Source organism: Scatophagus argus, chromosome 19 (genome assembly GCF_020382885.2).
Source record: "Scatophagus argus isolate fScaArg1 chromosome 19, fScaArg1.pri, whole genome shotgun sequence".
Classification (NCBI taxonomy): Eukaryota; Metazoa; Chordata; class Actinopteri; family Scatophagidae; genus Scatophagus; species Scatophagus argus.
This window is the reverse complement of record NC_058511.1, coordinates 3,012,686-3,034,718: the sequence shown is the minus strand read 5'-3', so window position 1 is coordinate 3,034,718 and position 22,033 is coordinate 3,012,686. Positions and strand designations below refer to the sequence as shown.

General features: G+C 43.4%; 1 protein-coding gene and 1 long non-coding RNA gene across 7 annotated transcripts in view; both read right to left on the bottom strand.

The window, feature by feature from the left end:
• fam184ab (family with sequence similarity 184 member Ab) overlaps positions 1-5,249 on the bottom strand; it is a 103,276-nt gene extending 98,027 nt beyond the window's left edge. For all 3 annotated transcript variants that reach the window (XM_046373231.1, XM_046373233.1, XM_046373232.1), the window contains exon 1: positions 5,088-5,249. In XM_046373231.1, coding sequence (XP_046229187.1) covers positions 5,088-5,249 — 162 coding nt within the window. The remainder of the gene's footprint in view (positions 1-5,087) is intronic.
• A 4,397-nt stretch (positions 5,250-9,646) lies between these two features.
• On the bottom strand, positions 9,647-17,404 carry LOC124051081. Of its 4 annotated transcripts, none has more exons than XR_006841740.1 (4): positions 16,965-17,404; positions 16,575-16,650; positions 16,220-16,339; positions 9,647-10,073 (listed from the first exon to the last, which is right to left on the bottom strand). It is a non-coding gene; the product is annotated as an uncharacterized LOC124051081 (long non-coding RNA). The 4 variants fall into 4 exon arrangements; XR_006841738.1 differs by having other exon boundaries at positions 16,976-17,402; XR_006841741.1 differs by lacking the exon at positions 9,647-10,073 and adding an exon at positions 10,081-10,629 and having other exon boundaries at positions 16,976-17,404.
• Positions 17,405-22,033: the final 4,629 nt, after the last annotated feature.

The window sequence follows — 22,033 nt, the reverse complement described above, 5'->3', positions numbered from 1 at the left end:
CTGGTGCCTCTCGTTTTCTATGACACAAACAAAACGTCTTATAGTGAGAAGTCACTCGGAAGGTTTTGTCGTCTCTCTCCGTTACGCTCCATTAAATATGTGGAGGTGTAAATGCCAGGACTGAAAGCAAAATATTCTGAAGGAAGACAAAATCGTTTTCTTTCTACAAGAAGGAACATCTCAATAGCTGATCCACAGCAGCTGCTCCTAAACTGTCTTGGGAGCGTTCTGTTAAATTTCTGTTAAATTAACAGGATGTTATCAAGGTTTTAATTAACCAGTCTCCCCATTTGTAGCCTAAATTTAGACTGGGAAAGGTGATAGTAGCAATAGCTAATGATGCAAAGAGTAATAATGTTCCACATTCCAACATTTAATTTGATAATCTAATATTTCTTTTATTTGGTAGTTTCATCTGGAAATTTCTGCATTTGATTTTGAAAATATCCTCACTTTAGTGACAAAAAAAGTGACTTTCAAAATATAAAAACAAAAAACCATTAAAACTGCAGCTGCACCACAAACTGCAGCTTCGCTTTTGAATGGGCAGTATCGGACTTTAAAATCCCTACTGGATCAGGCCTACTCAATTCCCGAGTCTGGAGTCATGCTGCTCTGACCATCTGCTCTCTAACCCTGCCCACTACCACCCCTGGATTATGGCATCAACACACACACACACACACACACACACACACACACTTTGGCTTAAACGTATCTGCCAACTGATGACAACACATTTGAACTGAACTGGCTGACAACACACAGTTCAGTCACTGGTACAGACACACTCACATTACTGGTGATAAAAAATGTAATTTTTCCACACTTTTATCAACTACAATCACTTCTTTGCTGCAGTACTTTGTGTGATTTTCTTTTTTAGAGGGAAAACACGAATGAAAGGACCAGTGCTGATCAGTAATCCATTATCAGAGGATCTCACCCAGTCCTCCCATTTATCGCGGTCCGGATCAGTCGGCACTCCGGTGCAGACTGTGTAGTTCAGCTCACACACTCACGCATGCTTGAAAATCACTGGGAATAATGTTTCCAAGCCTTTCAAATTGTACCAGTACTTTTCAACAAAACAGCCAAAATCCATGTGGTGTACTGCATGTGTACCCCTTCATACTGTAGGGCTGATTCTGCAGTGTCTACAGTCTACAGAACACTGAAGAGGACATCAGCCGAGTCTTCACGTTGTGGCTAAAAAGCAGTTTTTCCAAACACTTCAACAGTTACTTGTTGAAACGTTTATGTGCACGAAGACGCCGTGTTGTTGCCGCACTACAGAGTATGACTTGCAAACACTGCATGCACGCACACACACAAACACACACACACACACTTTATCTCTCTACAGTACTTCAGTATCTCTGTCTCCTTCAATCCCTTCGTCTAGAAATACATGGAGAGCTCAGAGGTCCACATCTGATTCACTTTGACAGTAAAGACAGTCAGGCATCACTGACACGCACACACACGCACACACACACACACACACACACCCTAGGCTAGGTAATACATTTGTGACAAGGCATTCGCCTAACGATGCAAAATGACATGCTGCCCTCTGCGTTCCCCGGTGCTCTGACAACGAGCAGAAACTGCAGTCCCGATTCACTGTGGGCAGCCTACAAAACCAGGCTTACTCCTTTAAAAATCCCCAGCCCACTTCTTACTTTCCACTGCCCTGAATTATAATTTATATAAAACTTGTTGCCATAGCAGCAAAACCCCTACATTGCCTTCTTTTTGACAGAGGCGCTACAATAAAAAGGCAAAACCCATCAGAGAGTATAACTTATGAAATACGGCTTTCCAAAAAAAAAGAAAAAAAAAATTATGACAGCAAAATCCTTGCAGAGCCTGAACTACACAAAGGGCTGGAAAGCAGCTTTGTGGGATTAAAAATTACTGCAAGAAGTCTTAAATAACAGTGGCAGCAAACAAGTCTTGCATCAGGAGTCATGAAATTCAATGAAATGAGAGAACAGGAATCGATGACTGATTTACTGACTGCACATGACGACCCTGGAAAAGCATGTGGGCCATATGTGACCGTACTGCCCAGCACCGCTGTCTTCTGTCTGCACTCCAGTCTTTTCCTCTTGGCACTGCAGTCTGTACTGGTGCATTACTAAAGAGCAGATAATCATCAGAAATGAGGAAATTCAATGAGGAACGGGCCGGTCAAAGTGAGGGAAATGAGCAGGAAATCCAGAATCTAGAAACTAAAAGTCGAACTGATCTTGATCAGTCACAGCATGCAAACAGGCGAGTGAGAACAGGACTAAAGTAGGCCAGTAAGAAAACCAGATAAAAAATTCAAATGCCTCAATCAGTTTCGAGTCAAAGCTGGAAGAAGCTGGAAATCACTCAGCCTGTAATGTGTCACAGAGCTGCTCAGGGAGGTTTTACGGTGTCCGTTTCGCCCTGAACGCAGCTCTGACTCCACGGAGATCCGCGTGTCCGCGTGAGCAGATGGCCTGCAATGCTGCCGGCCCGTTCGCCCGCTTTGCGTTGGCCTGATGCAACACAACACGGCACGGGAGCTACGAGGCTCAGATGTGACGCCCGTGGGAGGGAGTGTGTGTGTGTGTGTGTGTGTGTGTGTGTGTGTGTGTGTGTGTGTGTGTGTGTGTGTGTGTATCACGTGACTTGACATACAAAAACACCATTCACTCTTGTTTTCTAACTGGTGAATACGAGCTGGAATAAAACAGCGATGCGCTTGCACCGACCCATTCACACGCCATGAACCGAGATATCACCTGGACAAAACCCAGCAGGCTCTTTAAATGGCTTCACAACGCAGCATGATGTCATATTTCACGATGCAGCACGTTGGTAAAGGTTTACAAAAGCTTCAGTATCGCGATATCAAGACTCCGGTGCTGCTCTGTTCTCGGCCTATCCATCCACGATGAACTGAAACGTAAAAGATAATAACTTTTACATGTTACAGCTGGGGACGAGATTCACTTTATCAGTTTAAGCATAATTTTTTTCCCGTTAAGCATGAGTTTTGGTGGTTTTTTTGTCCTTTTGTTAAGAGTTTGCAGGTCATCTGGGTTAAAACGGAGAAAATGTAAATACATCCTGGATTCTGCCACGGTGACACAAGTAAAAGACGTTTTTACTGCTACGCTGCTTGACTGACCGATTTGAAACCTCAGGTAAATGTTTGAAATTGCACATAAGGATTTAAAGTACAGGGACCATAAAATTGTTTGTAAAGATAAATTGAATTATCTTCATTTTAAATAACAGTATTTAACTCATTCCCTTGTGATGGTGTTCTGAATAGCGTTTCTTTAATAGTGGAGGGAGGGGGGTCAAGGTGTTTGATGAAAATGATGATGTACATAATGGTGAAATAAAATGCAAAGTAAGAAGGAAAAAAACGTTCTACATAATGTGTGTAATTTCCTTGACATTCATTGTGAAGCAGCTACATTGGATGGAGAATTAGCCAACAAGGTGAAAAAGACATTTTTTTCTCCATTCCAGTGTTACTGTACGAGGCAGTACTGCACAAAGGCTTGGCACACACCTCGCCCAAGGCTGCTGAATTATGACTTCCTTTCAACCTCCACTTCCTCTGCACAAAGAGCAATACCGAGAGCACAAATCTTATGTTAGTGTCAGCTGAGAATCCTTGGAGGACATGACTGATCTGAGGTGTCAAACCCTTCAGCAGCAAAGAGGAGGAGGCTTCTCCCAAAAAAGAAAAAGCCACCTGGAAACATGTGTGAGGCGCCCACAGCTTAATGATAACGACACGCTGGAGCCACAAACCTGCTTCGACCCCGAGTGAATGTTGCGGGGAGGTCGCTGCTCTGTGTGTGAAGTTGGAACCCTGTCATTTTGGCAGGTGAGAGATGAAAGCGCTTCTCCTCCGGGCAAAAAAAGCTTTTGAAATGCCCTTGAAAGCCCACAGGTGGGGTTGGTGTGGAAGGTGTAACGTTCTAGTCAGCTGGGCCAAGGCAATAACACTCTTTAAGTGAACCAGTTCTTATTAATCTAACATACGCTTTAGGACAGCACATATATTTTCCTCGAACCAAACATTGCATGCTGTGTGAATAAATATTTAAGTGCAGCGCACATCAAAAGACAGATGAAATAAATTCAGTACACATACAGGCTGGTTAGCAACAGGGGAACTGTAAGGCATGGAACAGAATATTCTAAACATACGGAGGGAGCAGAGGGAATTGGCTGCAACAGGATATTCAAATGCCTACTTATCTGCAAGCCTGTGTCTTATTTTCAATCTTTGTCTCATCAAGTGCAGCTTGCCATCATGATGGATCAAAGTTTGGAGGAACTGCCTGATTTAGCTGCATAATTATTTATAAGCCCCCCCACCCCACCCCCAGAACAACATTAGCATGGGTAAGTAAAACAAAAAAGCCTGCACGGTCTGTGTTGCAATAGGTGATTAATGACTGATCTGATTATTGTCGTGGCTAATGACCCGCTATTGATGGATGCAGCATCCGAACAGACCGGGTTCGCCTGCAGGCAGCTCATACCTCCCGAGCGTGTCGCTCTGTCGAAACCCCCCGCCCCCAAACTCTGTTTAAGGATTTCACACTTTTAAGCTTCTTTGCTGTTACACAGCAATTCACGTGTTTATCGCGTGTCTGAAGATATTTTAAGAAAGGACTGTAGTTATATTTTAATTCGGTATAAATTTCGACTATCAAGTAGCATGCATTTTAATTAAAATCCAACTCTGATCGATGGTTCACCTCCCAGCTTCCCTTATCAAAATAAACGGCTAGGGTGAGCAGTTTGAGCCAAGTGTTTAAGTTCATTATTCATATTAAGGGAATTAGTGCTTTTGTGTTTCATCAATGCCGAAAGTACTGAAAGATTCTCGAAATTCTAGAGGAGATCAAAATGTTTTTACACCCGCTGGGAAGGTTCACCAATAAGAGCTGAATTACTAAATAAGCGAAATTCGTAACGGAGTTTGGTTCTCACATAAAAAACGGGAGGTATAGGGTCTAAACCCCGGGTTGACACACCGCTCAGGGAGAGTGAAGAATAGGCCCCGTAGTATCACTCCTTACCTTTGTTAGCTGTGCTATTTTCTTGCTCATCTTCAGGTGCAGGTCTTGGGTATATTCCATGGCGATGCCGGACTGAAAGGACATACTGGATGCCGAGGATGAACTAAATTTCCCCTGACCGGCGGGGCAGTAATACTGCTGCCAACCCGACCCAGTCGCCATCTTCACTACGATGCTTCAGATGCTTCAGAAAGATAAGGGCTGTAATAAACTGGACGCTGCTATTGAGACGAGCAGCGAGCGGCGAGCGGCGGAGAGGACTGGGACGGTGCCGGATGTTTTTTGTTTTTTTTTTCTTGGCGAGACACAACAAAAATTAAGAAAAAAATGAAGCCTCTTTAGCACACAAACTGTTAAAAATCGGTTTCATATTGCTCAGTTGCCAATACTAGTACACCAAAGGGGTGAAAACTGTTCTTTAAGCCCCAGAAACGTTAGCTACTACCATCTTGTCCGTTCAAAAACGTGTCCGTTTTCAGCGGGTCCTGTCTGCTGTCACCTGGCGCTGATGTGGGTGCTGTTCCCGGGCAGCTGACTGGCTCCCGGTCGGTCACCTTGATAGCGAAATTTCTCAGCGGCAGCCGTCAAGAGTGTTTCCCCCTCGGTGCATTCCGGCTACGTTGACGGAGAGTGTGAAGAGATTGGAGGTATGTGTGCGAGTGAGGAGGACAGGCTCAGCGGCTGGTTGCTGCTCCTCTGTTGCCATGGATCACCTCAACAGTTTATGCTGCATTCACGTAGGATGGGAGCAGCGCTGCGTTCAGGGGCCGTCGGAAAAACCGCACTCGGCGACGACCGAGAGGGCACACGAAAGATCCAGCGACGTGGTGGACATGACGATCTTGGCGAGGCGAGATGTGACGTTAAAAGGGGTCGGTGCCGGTCGCAGTTGTATGGGAGGCATACACAAGACCTGACCCCGCGTTTCTTCAAAATAAAAGACTCTGGTACAAAGAGACAGAGTAAAATAAGTTCAGGTCAATCAGATGAACTCATTTAGCAGAAATTGGCACCTGTCATACTGTTCACACAGCAGTTCAATCTAATCCACCCTTCAACCCACCCTCCCTCCCCAAATCCGATCTCCTTGTCTTGACTTTTGACATTAACTTTTGTACAGGACCAGTACCTCACATCAGTGTGAACAGATCTCTTCGATGACCCCACATCTACAACAAGTCACTGGCACGACAGTACATCATCAGAGCTAATAAAATACCAGAGCAGGTATTCATTTCTCCAATGCTTTGCTGAGGTAACAGTAGTGCTGTGAACATCTGTCAGTTTTTCAAGCTGAGGACAAGAAGGGGGAGGAAGAAGAAGAAGAAATAAAAAATAGACTTTGCACGTATTAAACTTGAATCCTCCTGCCTCCAGGTCGTTGTTGCTATGGGCCTCCTTATCGACTTGGTCCACCACTGCTGAGAACTGACAGGGGTGATGTGAGCATGCTCAGTGGGAGCAGGACCACATGAATTCTGGCCTGCCTCTTCACACAGTCTTCACATCAAGCAGGACTCGGATACGTTTCTGATTAGGACCACTTACAAGTCAGCTCTCGTTTTCATCCGTCGTAAGTTGTCTTTGGTTATGATGATGAATGATGGTCCCCTTCTGATGAACGTCAGCGTCGAGACGAAGCACTTCACAGTGCTGTCATGTTGTGTTGGAAACACTGGGTGGTACATGCTTTAAAAATGAGCACCAACAGCGTATGTTTTTGCACCTAATAGTGCTGAGTGGTTTGGATATTCTCACCTGATAAGATGTTTTCACAATGTGACAGTCAAAGCTTATTTTCAATGCCTGGTAGACTGGCTATCTGTCAGGTGTATGTGTATGCTTGTACGTCAGCATTATTAAAATCAGAACTGCTTATGGCCGTGAGTTTTATCAATGGATGCTTGTATGCACTGACTCATGTGTTCATCTGTAATGATCTCCATTTCACTCATAAAACCTTGGGTTTTTGTTTTTTTTTTTGTCTTGGTCGTCCAAATCTATTTGCACAAAAGTCAAAATGACAGCCACAACCTTTTGCACACACCTCAGCTTAAAACATACGTGGAACAGGATGGATCTGCACCATATTATTTAGGGAGGATGTGCCAATTTCTGTAAATAAACACAACAACTTGACATTCTCAGGTTTGAGTCTGTGCCAGAATTCAGCAGTAGATGTTTCTGTTAAACATCTGCTCTGTTATCAGCAGTCAGTGTCCTCCCATGACGACATGATGTGAGCGTCCACCCTGATGCTGTTCTCCTTCAACTCGCATGACATTGAATGTTTTTCATGGTGATTAAAACCAGGTTCACCATCTGGGCTGTTAACTCTCTCCTGTTTGGAGATCATAAATCATGTCAACCGACTGTTATGCACATAAAAAGTTCGATTTTAGAGTTTTCAGCAGGGAAGTCTTTGGATAAAACCTCAAAATGAAATAAACCTGTAGCGGATCTCATCTTTTCTCTTCTTTTTCTTCTTGTTCTTACCTGCAGATATGAACACTAACTCCCAGTTGGGAGGTCATATGAAGTACACTGTTCTTCCGTGGAACATGAAGGCACCAAGCTGAATTGTAGTGACGTCATTCCACCTATCAAAGCCTTAACTGAAGTGAAATAAAAAATTTAAACTGACTGGAATGGCAGCTGCAGGCAGTACCTCGCATAGTCATAATCGCAAGGATGACGCAAACAGTACGATTTCTATTTATGCCTCCACATGCTGTGGGTGTTTACAGCATCTGTGTGTGTGTGTGTGTGTGTGCATGCATAGGAATGTAATTGAGGTGTGATCAGCCAACCAGTGCAGTGAAATTTAATTTTACAACATTTGATTCATCCTAATCACCAGATTGGAAGTGGATTTCAATGTCCATGTGATTAAAAGATTTGCAACTAAAAGAAAAAGATCGTTTCATCCCACAGCACTGATGATCTAATTTCATTCCCATGCATCGACATAGCAGCACATATGCAGTAGTGGACTATTATGTGAACGCAGGAAGTGTCAATAGTGACATCGTGGTCTGTGGCAGAATAAACTGAATCCATCACACATGTCCCTCACATGAGCCTACAACAAAACCTTAAACCTCACTGTGGAGGCAAATGCAGCAGACGTGTAGGAAATAAGCAACGTCTAAACTGAAAATGTGAATTAAAAAAGGTGGATGAAAACACATCTAGTAACTAAGGAACACAGCAAAATGTCAGTTTTGCATATTTTACAGCTTTCACTACTACCAATCTGTGATCACAGTGTGTGCCAAACTGGTATTTGTGTTGCTTCACATCTCCCAGACTCCTGCCAGCATTGATTCTAGATCCGCAACTCCAACTCACACTGAAGCCAAAACACGATACACATTCTCACTTTCCCATAGTTACGTCACTTTAAAAATGAGCGAAGAGCACACACATGCTGTTTTCACACACTCACACGGTTCATAATCGCTCGCGTTCACCGAAGCTTGAAGCCAATACGGCTGCATTAATTTCTGTCTTGTCTTTGTCTTGCCGTGGGTCAGTGACTCCTTAAAACCTTTGAGGACAGAAAACTTCTTGGTGCCACCACACATGGTCATAAACACAACCACATGCACAGGTTTGATGTGTCTAGTAATTGCAGAAAGCGATGTTAAGTATTCATAGAGTGCGTTTATTATCAGACTTAACAAGAAAGAGCCTCAAGGTCCATCAATAAAGGGATTAAGCTCCCAGGTGCTGAAATTATTCATTACAGCATACAAGGTTATCACATAGGCTCAGTTGTTGCTTTAAATGTGCACATACTCAGGGCTGGGGCCATCAATAAGCTTTGACAAATCTCCTCCATCTACGAGCATTTACCACCACAATCTACAAAGCCTCGGCTTATAAACAGCATAAAGCATTCAGGGACAAAGTGAGGCAATAGCTGATGACTGACAGGATGTTATCTGGTCAGCGTGATATATTGCTCTGAGCTATCATCTCGGAGAGAAAACTCGTTTCCTAATGTCTGTTTTTTTTTCTCTTGGACAGCAGCGAATTGTTCCAAATTTAATCTTGACTCCTGTTGGATGTATGGCCTTGAAATCTGGTGCAGACATTTATGAACCCAAGTGAAGACTGTCAAAGATTATTCCAGGATACATGTAAATACATCAGCTTATGATCAAGCTAGCATGTGAAGACCATTTCTTCCTGGTGGGACTGCTAACACTTTCAGTACAGAGAAATACACTCATTCACATCCTTGACAAGTGTTAAATGAGAGGGTTGATACCAGTCTCATGTTGAGGAATGTCTGTTGCTGACAACATGGAGCTTATGGACAGTCATGATCACAGTTTTGTTAGGTTTAAGCATGAAAAGTACCAAATATACTTAGGTTTAGTAAAAATATTGTAGTTTTCAAGAAAATAAGTACAATAATCAGGTGAGTTATTTATGTAAGCACGTAACTATCAGTAAGCAAAAGACGAAACCCATGTAGCAGTTCAGTGTGGAAGGATGGCTTGAATGGAAACACGAGTGTAGTGAACACAGCGTAGTGCAGCCACTTTTCACATTAAGTGCACAGCTGCTTTGTTTAGCTTAGCATAAAGAGTGGAAGCAACAGGAAAGAGGCAGCCTAGCTCTACCCAAACTTTAAAAATACGCTTTTACCAGCACCACACAAGGTCACATGCTGCACATGCCAATTACAACCCAGTTAGCACATTAGTATGCTAACAGCTAGCATAGCAAAGTAAGTGGCCTGTTCCTGGTTCACGAGTTTTATTTCCCAAAATGTTACAAAGATGCAACAGACAAATGATGATTTTGCTTGATATTTGTCTTCTCATGTATGGTAGTCAGGCTGCTAAAGTTCATCATTGATCTCTTGGCTTCCCTGACACAAATGCCAGACTTGGTAAACTACTGGACTGCAGATTTCCAGTTACTTCCAGCTGAGTTCCAGTTAGCATCACCCGCGCCAGTCTTTGTCAGCCCCTGGAGACAGCGTAGTGTACTTAACCAAACGAAGGTTGCTGAATTTAAGCCACTGTTGGGCCAAGATATTTTAACTACCTGGGCAATAATGAAAGATCACATTTGGCCACGTTAGCGATCAGAAGGCAGTATCACAAACGAAACATACTCTTATACCCAATAACACTCATGCCCATGGTTAAACTTCTGTTTCTGTCGGTATTTGTCGCTACACTGAGGCTATTATGGCTAGAACAACCACCATTTAGTGAGCTTATACCCTCTGAAGGCCACTTTCCTTTGGCATCATGTGTATGTCATTGAGGTGGACTGCCAGGGGACATTTATTCCTCTCTCCTCATCTCAGGAAATCAATAAAACTAAAATACTCTCAGAGGGAGCAGTATCCTTGGTTCTCTTTCTCTGTTTTTCAGCAAATTAGGTCATCTTGCACTGACAGGAACAGGGTATCATCGGCGTTATGTCCTTTCATTTATTAAACCCTGTCTGGGGACACAAAATCATATTACAGTAACTGACCGTGCACATCAAGATGGCAGAGTCCCGGCCACAACACCTGCAACAAAGACCACAGCGTGGTTTACTATCACTTGCTTAATATATGGTGTAGCTTTGTTCACCTGCATGAACTATTTGACTGATTTGAAATGACTTTATCACAAGCTTCCCCAAGTAATTCACAATTTTGAGACAAATAGAGGACCTGCAGGAGTGTTGTGTCCTTTTTGGCACTAAGTAGCCCCTAATCTGCAAGAAGTTTCAGGGAATGTTAGCAGGGGTATTGTAGTCAAGGTGAAGAGTGGGAAGATCACAATGTCAGAGGAACAGTAGACAGACGAAGATGAATGAAGAACAAACAGTACAAAAAATATAAGTTTTTATGCTTGAACTTTTGACCACAATAAACTGCTTTCACCTAATCAGGCACGTATTGGGACGCTGGTCTGACTGGTGCAAAATGTGAACTTGTTGGCACATCTGACACTTTCACTTTTGATCATCGCTTTGGAGTGTGTTAGTTAAGTTGTGTCTGTGACAAATCAAGAGAAGCTCGTGCTGATTTCAAACTCTGAGCTGCAGCTGAGAGAATTTAAATGCAGACTTTGATTTTCAGTATACCCAGAGAGTTACTGCCACGGCTGTGCATGTTGATGTTTTATTATCTTCGTGCTGACAGGTTGTGCTATGAAAAACTATACTTTGAACTGGAAAAGACGACTCACCCACTGATAGCACTCAGAATGTGTTGTTTTATGCACGTAGACATTTTTCATCTCACTTTTGTTAGCTTGCTAGCTGAACTTTATGTTACCGATAGCGACTAAAGTTAGCTGTGCCTTTTCACAGAAGGTGTTTATGATATTTTTTTAAAGCAGATGATTAAAAAGTGAATGCAACTATACTTCTAATTACACATGTGATGTTTCAAATTTTGCGCCCACATTTTTGGGGCATGTGTTGCTTCCCATGTTTTGCTATTGTGTAAGAACGTTACAATACTCTTTCTTTTGGATTTGACAGTGAACGAAGTTGAATTTCAGCCAGAATTAATGAAGCTCAAAAAGCAGAAACAGGCTCAAATCGTACAGTGTTGGCCCAGTTTGCTTCAGTGTATTAAAAGGTCCTGCCTGGTTGTGGTGAACTCAGACTGATGTTCTAACGTATTGTGACAGAACATCTAAGTCACGCTGCCCACCGCAGTTTAGATCGGCCTGATGGCTTCACATTTTCTGTCAGTTTTGGAGGCGAGTGTGATGGCAACGTTACAAGTGACCACAGTTTGTGATGATTTGTAAATGAGACACATCCTCATTTAAGTTGCTCTCGGTGAACGATAAAGATGGACGTTCTGGCTCGGCTTTAGATGAGCTTTTTTAATTGCCAACATGTCAGAGCAAAGCGAAGCTAATGAAGATGTATGTGTGTACGTGTGTGCGTGTTGGGAACTCTGCGTTTGTATTTGTGTCACACATAAAGGATGACTGTGACAAAAAAAAACAGAGGAGGTGCGCTTGTATTCTATGGTAAAATGAAAAAGCAGAGAGCTGTGGGAATATGGATTGCATCTGGTGCAACAAAATGATGGAGCGCTCTCTATTGTTTTCCATTGTGTGCTGGGGATTGATTCTGCACATGCACACACACGCACACACACTTGTTTGTTTGTCATCCATCTGCGTTTCTATTTTTAGCGAACACAAAATTGAGGTGCACATTCTGCTTCACTTCTCCAAGCTTAATAATTGGAATATTTTAGGCTTGAGCTTCATCTTGCAGAGGGAATACAGACTACCACAATCCAATTAGGTAAGCGCGGTGGCTCACCCCAAAAAAAAGTAATAAAGTTGACAGCATAATAACCACAACAATCTAATCTCTCTTTGCTCACTGAAATGCACAGCCTGCAGCGTTAACACTGGAGGGCAACGATCAAATTGAAACGTAATTGCATAACTCCACAGAAGGTTATTGGGTGAGCAAGTTTTACAGAGGAAACAGACTGTTGGATCAATTCAAAACGTATCAGTCAGATCACAGCTGCAGCTCCACTCAAAACCAATGCATACAAGACCAACACACCTCTGACACGTTATCCATGTGTGTGTGTGTGTGTGTGTGTGTGTGTGTGTGTGTGTGCATGTGTCTTTGAAACAGAGCAGTTACATACTCTGACTGTAGTTGAGAAATCAGTGTGATTAAACACGAGCAAATCAGAGAAATAAAAGTTAGTTTCTGATTGTTTGATGACAGTTACCTTCTACAGCACAAAAACATACACATTTTGCCATATTTTGTGTGAAGTCGGACATGTTCATCAGATAAGCTCTTTATACCTCCATGACAGACAGACCGAAGATACTGATACAACCTGGTTGCTATGGTTTTGGCCCATTCGACCTCACACCCTGCACACTGTTACTGGCTCACTGCCCAAAGACTGGAACACAGAAACATCCCCAACGCAGCAAAATAACCAAAACCAGAAGAAGAAGAAAACGCAGGTGCACACAGGGTCTCTGCACACAATCATATTTTGACATAAGTGTAATAAACGAGGAAACATATCTGCATGTTTGGTGGTGGTGCCTGCAGACTCAAATCATAGAAGAGAAGGACTATCGGTGGAGGTCTGCACCCTCTAAGTGTCCTTCTAGTCTAATTAATGTTAATGACTTTTACGCATATAATTTTCCCAGCAGATCTCTGGCCAAATAAATCTTTGTTAATTTTCTTTCTGTGTGGAACCATTGATGTCACATGCAGGAAAACAGGGAACAGAGGAAAGCAGCAGATCAGATGCCTCACATACACTATGTAGCCAAAAGTATTGGGACATCTCGCTATCACACCAACAGGGACTTTAATGACGTCTCATTGTAAACACACAGACAGCTTTGCAGCTCTAACAGCTTCCACTCTTCTGTGAAGGCTTTCCACAACATGTTGGAGTGTTTCTGTGGGAATTTGTGCCACAAAGTTGGAAGCATAGCATTGTCCAAAATGTCTTGGTGTGCTGAAGCATTAAGATTTCCCTTCACTGGAAGTCAGGGGCCGAGTCCAAACCCTGAGAAACAGGCCCATAAAGAGGTGTGTCTGGATACTTTTGTCTATACAGTGAACCTCTGCAACAAGGACATGCTGGAAGAAGCTACAGTTTTATATTCTCAGATCTGTAATTACTGCACTCCATGAGACACATTCGTCATGCTTAAGGATGCTGTGAACCTTAAAAAACCTAAAACCCTGATCAGTAGACTCTCAGTAAAGCTGATGTTAAGAGCTTCCAGTAGGGACCAGTATTAATCTATGCACTTTCCAAATTCAAATAGGCTGAATAATGTGCCAAAATGATTAATAACTTATAAACAAAAAGTACTTTTAAATAACTGGAGGAGAAAAGCGAGACCTCTGTTTGCTACCTGTTTTACGCTTCACCTTTTGTTCTCGCCTGCTCTTCAGCGGCGTCCCAGGAGGAACTTCGCTGACAGTTCCCTCGATAACAGAGGATGCCAAACAAGCATGCATATGTATGTCTGTTCTGTTTAGGCATTCGGCAGGTTATGTGCTTCTGTGTGTGCGTATGGAAATATATTCAACGGCACCGTGTCGCCGCCGTCGTCCCTCTGCTCCCCTGCCAGCTTATGGAAAACGCTGGAGAGCAAATCCACATTTCGTCTCTCTTCCTGTGCATTTGCACTGTTAAGTAAAGTGCAGAAGACTGTACCATTCATCCATTTTTCATAGCTTTAAGAGTGTCGCCTGCAGTGATTGAACATGCAACTGAAGAGTGGCCGACCTCAAGGGTTTTGGTTTTTTTTAACATTTATTTCTTTATGGAAAACTTGAAGGTTTCATGATACACAAGAAAGTTTGAGTCTTATATTATTCTTATTTTAATTTCTGCTTCCTGTCAATTCTGCTGTCCAAAACTGAAGTTATTGGTCGTTATTTATAGTCAAAACAGATGGAGATTATCTGCATTGTAGGCAAATTTCCATTGAAACATTATGGACAAATGGCACATATTTTTATGACTCTATTGTCAACTTGTGTGCTGGTTTGGACCCATATGGATGGTGGGAAAAGGCAGACTTGCAGGACTGCTGCCAAAAACAAAAAGCAGGAGAGAAACCGGAAGCCAAATGCTGCCTTACTACCAAACATCCTTCAAATCCACGAAAGAGAAAAACTTTAGGTTGAGCCAAGTCTGTCAAACTTGCTGTAAAGAAGAATAATTTACATTAGTCCTTCTCTTAGCTTGAACAGTCAAATCCTGTGAACCTCTTCAGGTTGACTCTGAAGACGTCTTGACACAACTGGGACAAGAGACCATAAAAGTGATGGATAACATTTGATTGAGATGAACAACCAGGCTTTGAATGAAAGCTTTCTATTCCCGAAAAACCTGCATCAAGTAATTTGCGTTATGCTGAAAAATGCATTTGGATATATTTAATGCAGAGAATTCAGCTACCGTGACAGGAAGTTCGCTTAGGAAATGTGAAATGGCGTCATGGGTGACGTGGTTGACGAGGCTGAGGATCAGTACAGGACACAAGTCTTGTCCACATATGGAAGATTGGGGTTCAGAGTGGAAAAATCCACCAAACCCCAATTTCATAACTGCAGAATCTTTAATCAAATTTTAAAAATTAAAAGTTTTTTCCCTCCCCCCACACGGCCAACCTGTCATTTCCAATTAGTGCCTGAAAAAGCCGCAGTAGTTTAAAGTTTTACTAAAGCGTGTTGTCAGACTGAGTAAAGTTCTGCTGGGAGGGTGGATGTCTGTGGATAACTTTGTCTCCGTCTTTAAAAACAAAGCAAACATTGTGCTGCTCCTCCTGACGCCGTGCCGCACAGATCCGAGCCCAGCAGCCGTGGACGCGGACCTGCTGGACCTGCAGGACCTGCCGCAGGCTGGAGGTGACTCACATCCAGTGGGTGAGGAAGAGAAAAGCAGCCATTAAACTGGTCCTCACACAGTGACGCATTGTGCGACTCAGAAATTCAAATCCAAGATGCACAATGACTTTTATCAGCTTTTGTTCTCGGGCTGCAGCCGGCGAGTCCTGCTAATGCAGCAGCACCAAGGAGTCGGGTCCGTGTGGTTTTTCTCCCCCCTTTTCAAAACTGACATGCAACAACTCGCATCAGAAAAGCCAAACTTTCAGCGACCTCGACGAGCAGTCAGAGGGGAGGAAGACCGTTTAATATGCTCAGTACTTCGGTGTGTTATATTGATTTTAAATATCAAATGCTGCCGCTGTGTTATTCCCTGATGTTAGGAAACATTTCTGTGCTGTACGACAGTGAGATGCTTTGTGTTATGACGAACAAATGCCGTCATTAAATATGATGGCTGATGTGTTTTGTGATTCTTTCCGTTGAGGGATACTGATGGCTCAACGTCATGGGAAACACTGTTATTGACTTAACCAGTGAGAGTTAGAAGAGAAGACCGAGACCACTCATGTTCGGTCGGTAAATACGAAGCTATTGGCTAGCAGCTGCTTAGTGTAGCTTAGCATAAACAGTTAGCCTGTTAGTTAACTGTTCACGGGTGTTGTTTTTGTGCTATTTAAGCAAATGAGATGCAATGTTAATGAAGTATTTAATTAGAGGTGCTGGTAGGTGGATTTTGTTACCTTCATTACAGCCAGACGAGCAGTTTCCCCCTCCTTGTTTCCAGTCTTTATGCTAAGCTAACTGTCTCTGCACAGTAGCTTCATATTCACAGTGCAGGCAGGAGATTGGAGGGTTTTTCTCTGCAATAAATCAAAAAAACATGTTTTTTTGGTTTGTTTTTCTCAAAATGTAAAAGTATTTTATGACAGAAGAGCAAACAGTCATTAACAGAATAGAGTCAGTCAGTAAACTGGCTCTGTTAAAGCTGTTACAGCACAGGACATGTAACGAAGGTTTTGTCTAATTTGATACCTTTTTGTTATCTATACAACTTTGTTTGCATATAGCTGACAATATATTCATGTGTTCACTTACAGAGTGGCTTTTTAAAGCCTCTCGTTCCCCTCATCAGATGCTGCAGCAGACTCCCATCAGCAGCTCCTTCAGCCTCCTGAAACTCAGAAAGCCAAGAATGACCCTTCATGTCATTGTTTAGGGATGTTTACGTGTAGCTTGTCAGCATTCAGAGTCGGATAGTCGTGAAGCCAGCTAGACCGATGCTCTCTGCAAAAATCCAAATATTTCTCCCTTCCTTCTGTCCTCCCTGTGTCTTTGGCAGATGGATTTTCATTCAATAGCACAATTATCAAGTGACTGTGTGGACGTGGGCTGCTGATGTAAGTGCTGTGCTATTAATGAGTGTGACATGCTGGCCTGACTGGGCACTCTGTGTGTGTGTGTGTGTGTGTGTGTGTGCCAGCTCACTCCATTATTACATCAAAAGGAAGGTAATCTGAATATTCATCACATCATTAGCCCAGGAACTGATTGCTAGTTGTTACATTCACGCAGATGGTTTGAATGTCCGGTCAGTGGGCCTTCGCTGCAGACCCTGACGCTGTCGTTTGCTCTCTGGTCTTAATTCAGGAAGCTGCTGTCCAGGTTCAAAACACAGAGCGGTTTTATTCTCCTTTCGTTTCTTTTGGCTTATTGTGGCTGCTTTTAGCTTTGGAGAGGGAGAACAAAATGACTGACATAAGATCAGGACTAAACTTAGCTCACAGGACGCACACGTCACAACTGGATTGAAAAGAAACAAAAGGAGGAGGAGGTATAGGTAACCTCTCAGTTAAGAGGAAGTGATTGCACCTGAGGGGGGCGTGTCCTTCTCAGGCGGGGGAGGGTTTGTGCTGTCCTACCTGCCTCAAGTGACATCGTGTGACCTCTTGATGGGGACTTCCGACACCAACCGAGTAGTTTCTGTGTCCAAACCAAACGGTCCAAAAGTCATTTATTTTGAAAGTTTAAGCGGATGTTGCATATTTAGGTGAAAAACAGAAGTCAGGTGAGGAAGTTTAGGGGCCACTGACTGAGCTGCTGTGTGTGCCGAGTCAAATCGGTCTAAGAAGTTCTGTTTGTAATGTCGCTTTGTTGGAATGTTGGACAAAAATAGTGAAGAACCTTAGCATTCAGGTATCATGTTATTATATAGAATATTATTATATCGTATTGTTGGTTCACACAAAACAATAAAAGAGCCGTAGCATTGACTTCTCCTCAGCCTCAGCTGTCAGTGGGTGTCATGATGTAACTCTGGACGCTTTATTTTACAAGTCATGCTATGTTAAGCATCGCTAAATTAAATTGCATGTGTAAGTACATGCATTTTAATTTACTGATGCACTTGTACTTAAATGCATACGTACATAATGGTCATCAGGGTTCATAATCCGTTTTTCTGAGAGCGCTGCAGTTTACCTCAGACAATAACAACAGTTATGTAATGAATAAGCCCTGAAATGGATCGTAATCTGGACTCCACATGTTTATGACTGTAAAAAACACATGATTGAACTGTTATTTTAACCATAAATGTGAAGATTTTTAGAACAATATTTCAAAGTGCTTCACAGTGAATCCTCATTGGTTCCATGCATCCGTCCGTCACTGGTCATCCTGTGCAGGCTGCAGGGGGCGCTGGAGCCACAGCGTTTCACTCTCAAATCACATCGTTTTGTAAGAGGACTTTACTTTCATGCAGCAGAGCATTTGTGAGGTCACACACTGATGTTGGACCAAAAGGCCTGGCTCACAATCTCCGTTCCAGTTCATCCCAAAGGTGTTGGATGGGGTTGAGGTCAGGACTCTGTGTGGGCCAGTCAAGTTCTTCCACACCAAACTCATCCAACCATGTCTTTATGGAGCTTTGCTTTGTGCACTGGGGCACAGTCATGCTGGAATAGAAAAGGGCCTTCAACAAACTGTTGCCACAAAGTTGGAAGCATAGCATTGTCCAAAATGTCTTGGTATGCTGAAGCATTAAGATTTCCCTTCACTGGAAGTCAGGGGCCGAGCCCAAACCCTGAGGAACAGGCCCATAAAGAGGTGTGTCTGGATACTTTTGTCTATATAGTGTGTGCTGTACATTGAAAAATCCATCAGGTTGTTTACAAGAAAGTCTAAGACTTTTTGCCAGTAAGAGAATTAAAAAAAAAAAACAGGAGGTAAAAAAGAAAAAATCCTAAATACAAGAACAACCCTGAAGTGTGTCTTGCTTCTGTTCAATAAAAGATGAGCTCAAGAGAAAAAACTCTTCTTCCTTCCTTCAGGGTTATTGCAGCTCAGCAGATTTGCTCTTCACACACACACACACACACACACACCAATCAGAATTTTCAGGAATGCAGATGCAGACGTTGTGTCTTCTCCTTGTGTTCAATGTGCTGCTGCTGAATGAAAGTTGCTCACTGGACTTTTTGCTTAAATGGAGTTTAATCCGAGTCCTCTGATGTACCGCAGGTGTACACTAAAGGACGGGAGGAGACGGATGATAAAGCAGGAAAGTGGAGGTGTGAGGGGGAAAAGATGCAGGGATTGGAATAAGTGTGGCAGTGGGATCGGCGTCATACCAACAACATCCACACCCCGAGGACAAATCAGCTCCTAAGAATGAAATGGGACCTCAATCATAGAAAAGTTGATGCGAATCATACAAATTAAACACGTGGTTTGCAGAAATGTCGAGTGCCTACGTTTTATTATCTGCTGCAGGACTCACATTCATGCTGCAGACCAAAGGGTGCTCTGCTGGACTGGGATCAGACTCTGGAGTCCGTTCAGGTCGTCGTCATGTTCTCGTGAGGAGATGGTCTGAACCCCTGACCTGAGGCAGGACGGATTCATGTTCATTACTCCAAACTCTGATGCTAGCAGGAGCAGACCAGGTTTGTCCGGTCTCGTGCCTGAACCTGTACCCGCTCGGCTGACACGGAGCCTGATGTGGTCGACTGCTGCTGCGGCCCCTCCAGGCCTCGATGTGTTGGGATGCCTGCTCAGCACACGCCTGTTTGAGGTTCTCACTCTCACCTTGTTCATTAACCAGAACTGCTGCCCACCGGATGTGTTTGGTTTGGGGTTTTTAAAAACCTTTTCTCTGCAAACTCCACCGGTTTGTGCTTGAAAATCCCAGGAGATCAGCGGTTCAACACTCACTAGACGTTCTTCAGATCATTTGTGCCTCAGTCTAATGTTTCCCTGAACAGCAGCTGCCCCTCTTCATCATGTCTGCATGCTTTCATGCAGTTGCTGCCACACGATTGGCTACTTAGATAATTGCTCTAACGAGCTGGTTCAGGTGAGCCCAGTAAAGTGTTTCCCATTATAGTAAAGTATGCTTCAACGTTGTGCTCTTTCTCCTCCTCTGCCATCATGGAGGATCTTCCAGTCACCAAAATACCCCTGCAGGAGACAAGGACACGAGGAGACAAGGAGGCTCCTGGAGGAGCTTACGATGCTGTGAGGTTCTGATGGGTTCTGTGGACATGAGGAGCAGTCAGGACCAGGACTCAGCTCAAGCTTGTGCTGCTTCGTCCCACCACACCTGCATACGCACCCCTTTGTGCCACCTGGCGGCTCTACAGATGACAAGTCGCTCGTCATCTCTTTGGCTCATTAGAGGAAAGAAATAAGAGGGCGAGAGCGAGTCCCCCTGAGGCTACTGTGCTGCTCAGCTGACTCACAGCTTTGTCATATTAACAGCTATTGACACTGATGTCTGGATTAATGACATGTTTCCTCCAAACATTATGCCGCCAATTAAACAAATCTGAGACACTGAATCAACTTGTCATTTTGATACAAGAGAGCAAACGAGATTTATTCAGCAGGCACACAAAACCCCTGCGAGCAGATCGTGAACGGGTTCAGCAGCAGCTGGAGACGAAGGCGTCGACGCTTCTTTCATTTTCACTCATGCTGTTGATATTTCTGAGCCAAGCAAACTTTTACAGAAACCACATTAAGACAAAAGCCACATTTTCAGTGGTTCATCAGTGGTTCGCCGGCTAAATCTGCTGTCCTGTCCTTCGTCCTTGTCACAGTTTTGGTCCGTTTCTTCCACCTCCACGTGTCAGGTCTTCCATTGTGAAGATTTTCTCTGCTTTCTCCGTCTGCTGGGTGGAGGAGCTCCACTTCACCACATTTCCTTCTGTTTCCTGTCTATAAGGCATATTTTAACCTGCTAACTTCTGTAGTATTTCCTGTACACCACTTTCCACAGCAGTTTATTTTGTGGCATTTCTAGAGCATGCGAGTGAGCAAAGAAGACACTTTTTTTCCAGAAATTGGCGGATGTTTGATGTATTTTGATTTCCTTCCTAATACTGCATGTCCAAACGACCTCACGTTATTACTGGTATTCAAAGCTTTGTCTGTCCAGGAGCGCCGACCCTCAGAGACTGTTTGGCGCCACCTCTCCCAGTGTCTCTCACAGGTCCTGACTGGGGACAAACCACCTTCGTCCTGAAGCGATGGGACGCTAAGCTGTCCCGACATCTCTGGGTGCTCAGACATCAGGCTCAGGTGTTGCCTGAGGCTGAGGTTTGTACACAAGTCAAAGAACAAAAATTCAAACTAACCTTTGACAGTTTGGAAGAGGCTGATGGAAGCTGTCGCTGAACAGGGAGGTCATAAAAGGAATTCATCAAATTAAAAGTATAATAAAACACCTGCTGTCCTGTGCTGTTGCTGTTGTGGTCCTGCAGCGCCCTCTGGTGGTGCTCAGGAGCACATTTGTACTACACTCAGTCCAAGCCTTGAACTGAAAAGCCTTAAAGTCTGCTGTGGGGACAGTGTTTGAGTTGACTGGGTCTCAGGGTGAACTCGGCAGACTCACAGGATTGTCTTCGTCTTCGTGGAACTGAGCAGAGGTGATAACAACTTGTGCTCAATTATCTTCTTCTTTTTTCTGCTGCCCTGCTCATGTCCCACAGCAGCAGTTCAGCCAGATAAGGAAAATGTTCACAGTGTTTGGTTGGACAGATAAGAAGCCCAGAATGAGACTGAACAGTGTGGCCTTTATTATATCTGAACATTTCAATGTGTTCTGTGCTTTTCATTACTCAAACCTCTTTCATTATTAATAGTTTATTTTTATGTTGGTCTGCATTCTTGTTTGGCTCTTTGGTGTTTAGCAGCATTAAAAGTGTCTGAGCTGAGACCTTGAATGAGTTTAATGAAAGTCATGTGACCTGACTGGGGGAGTTATTGATCTAAAGCTTCGAAAGGAAGCAGAATGGTGTCTTTAAGTTGTGTTGACTGAAATCCACCCGCCAGCTTTTCCCCAGTCGTTTCCACCGTTTGTTATTATTGTTTTCTCAAACCACCGGGGCTTCGCTGGCCTTCAAAGAGAAAACTAAAACATGATCTGGACAGCATTAAAATCTCCAAATACTCGGTTGCACACTCTTTGGCAACAACAACAGCCTCCACCTGGAAGCTTTTCTGCTGGTGCTTTCTCCCACTCTGAAATGCATTTCATTCCTTTTCCCAGTGAA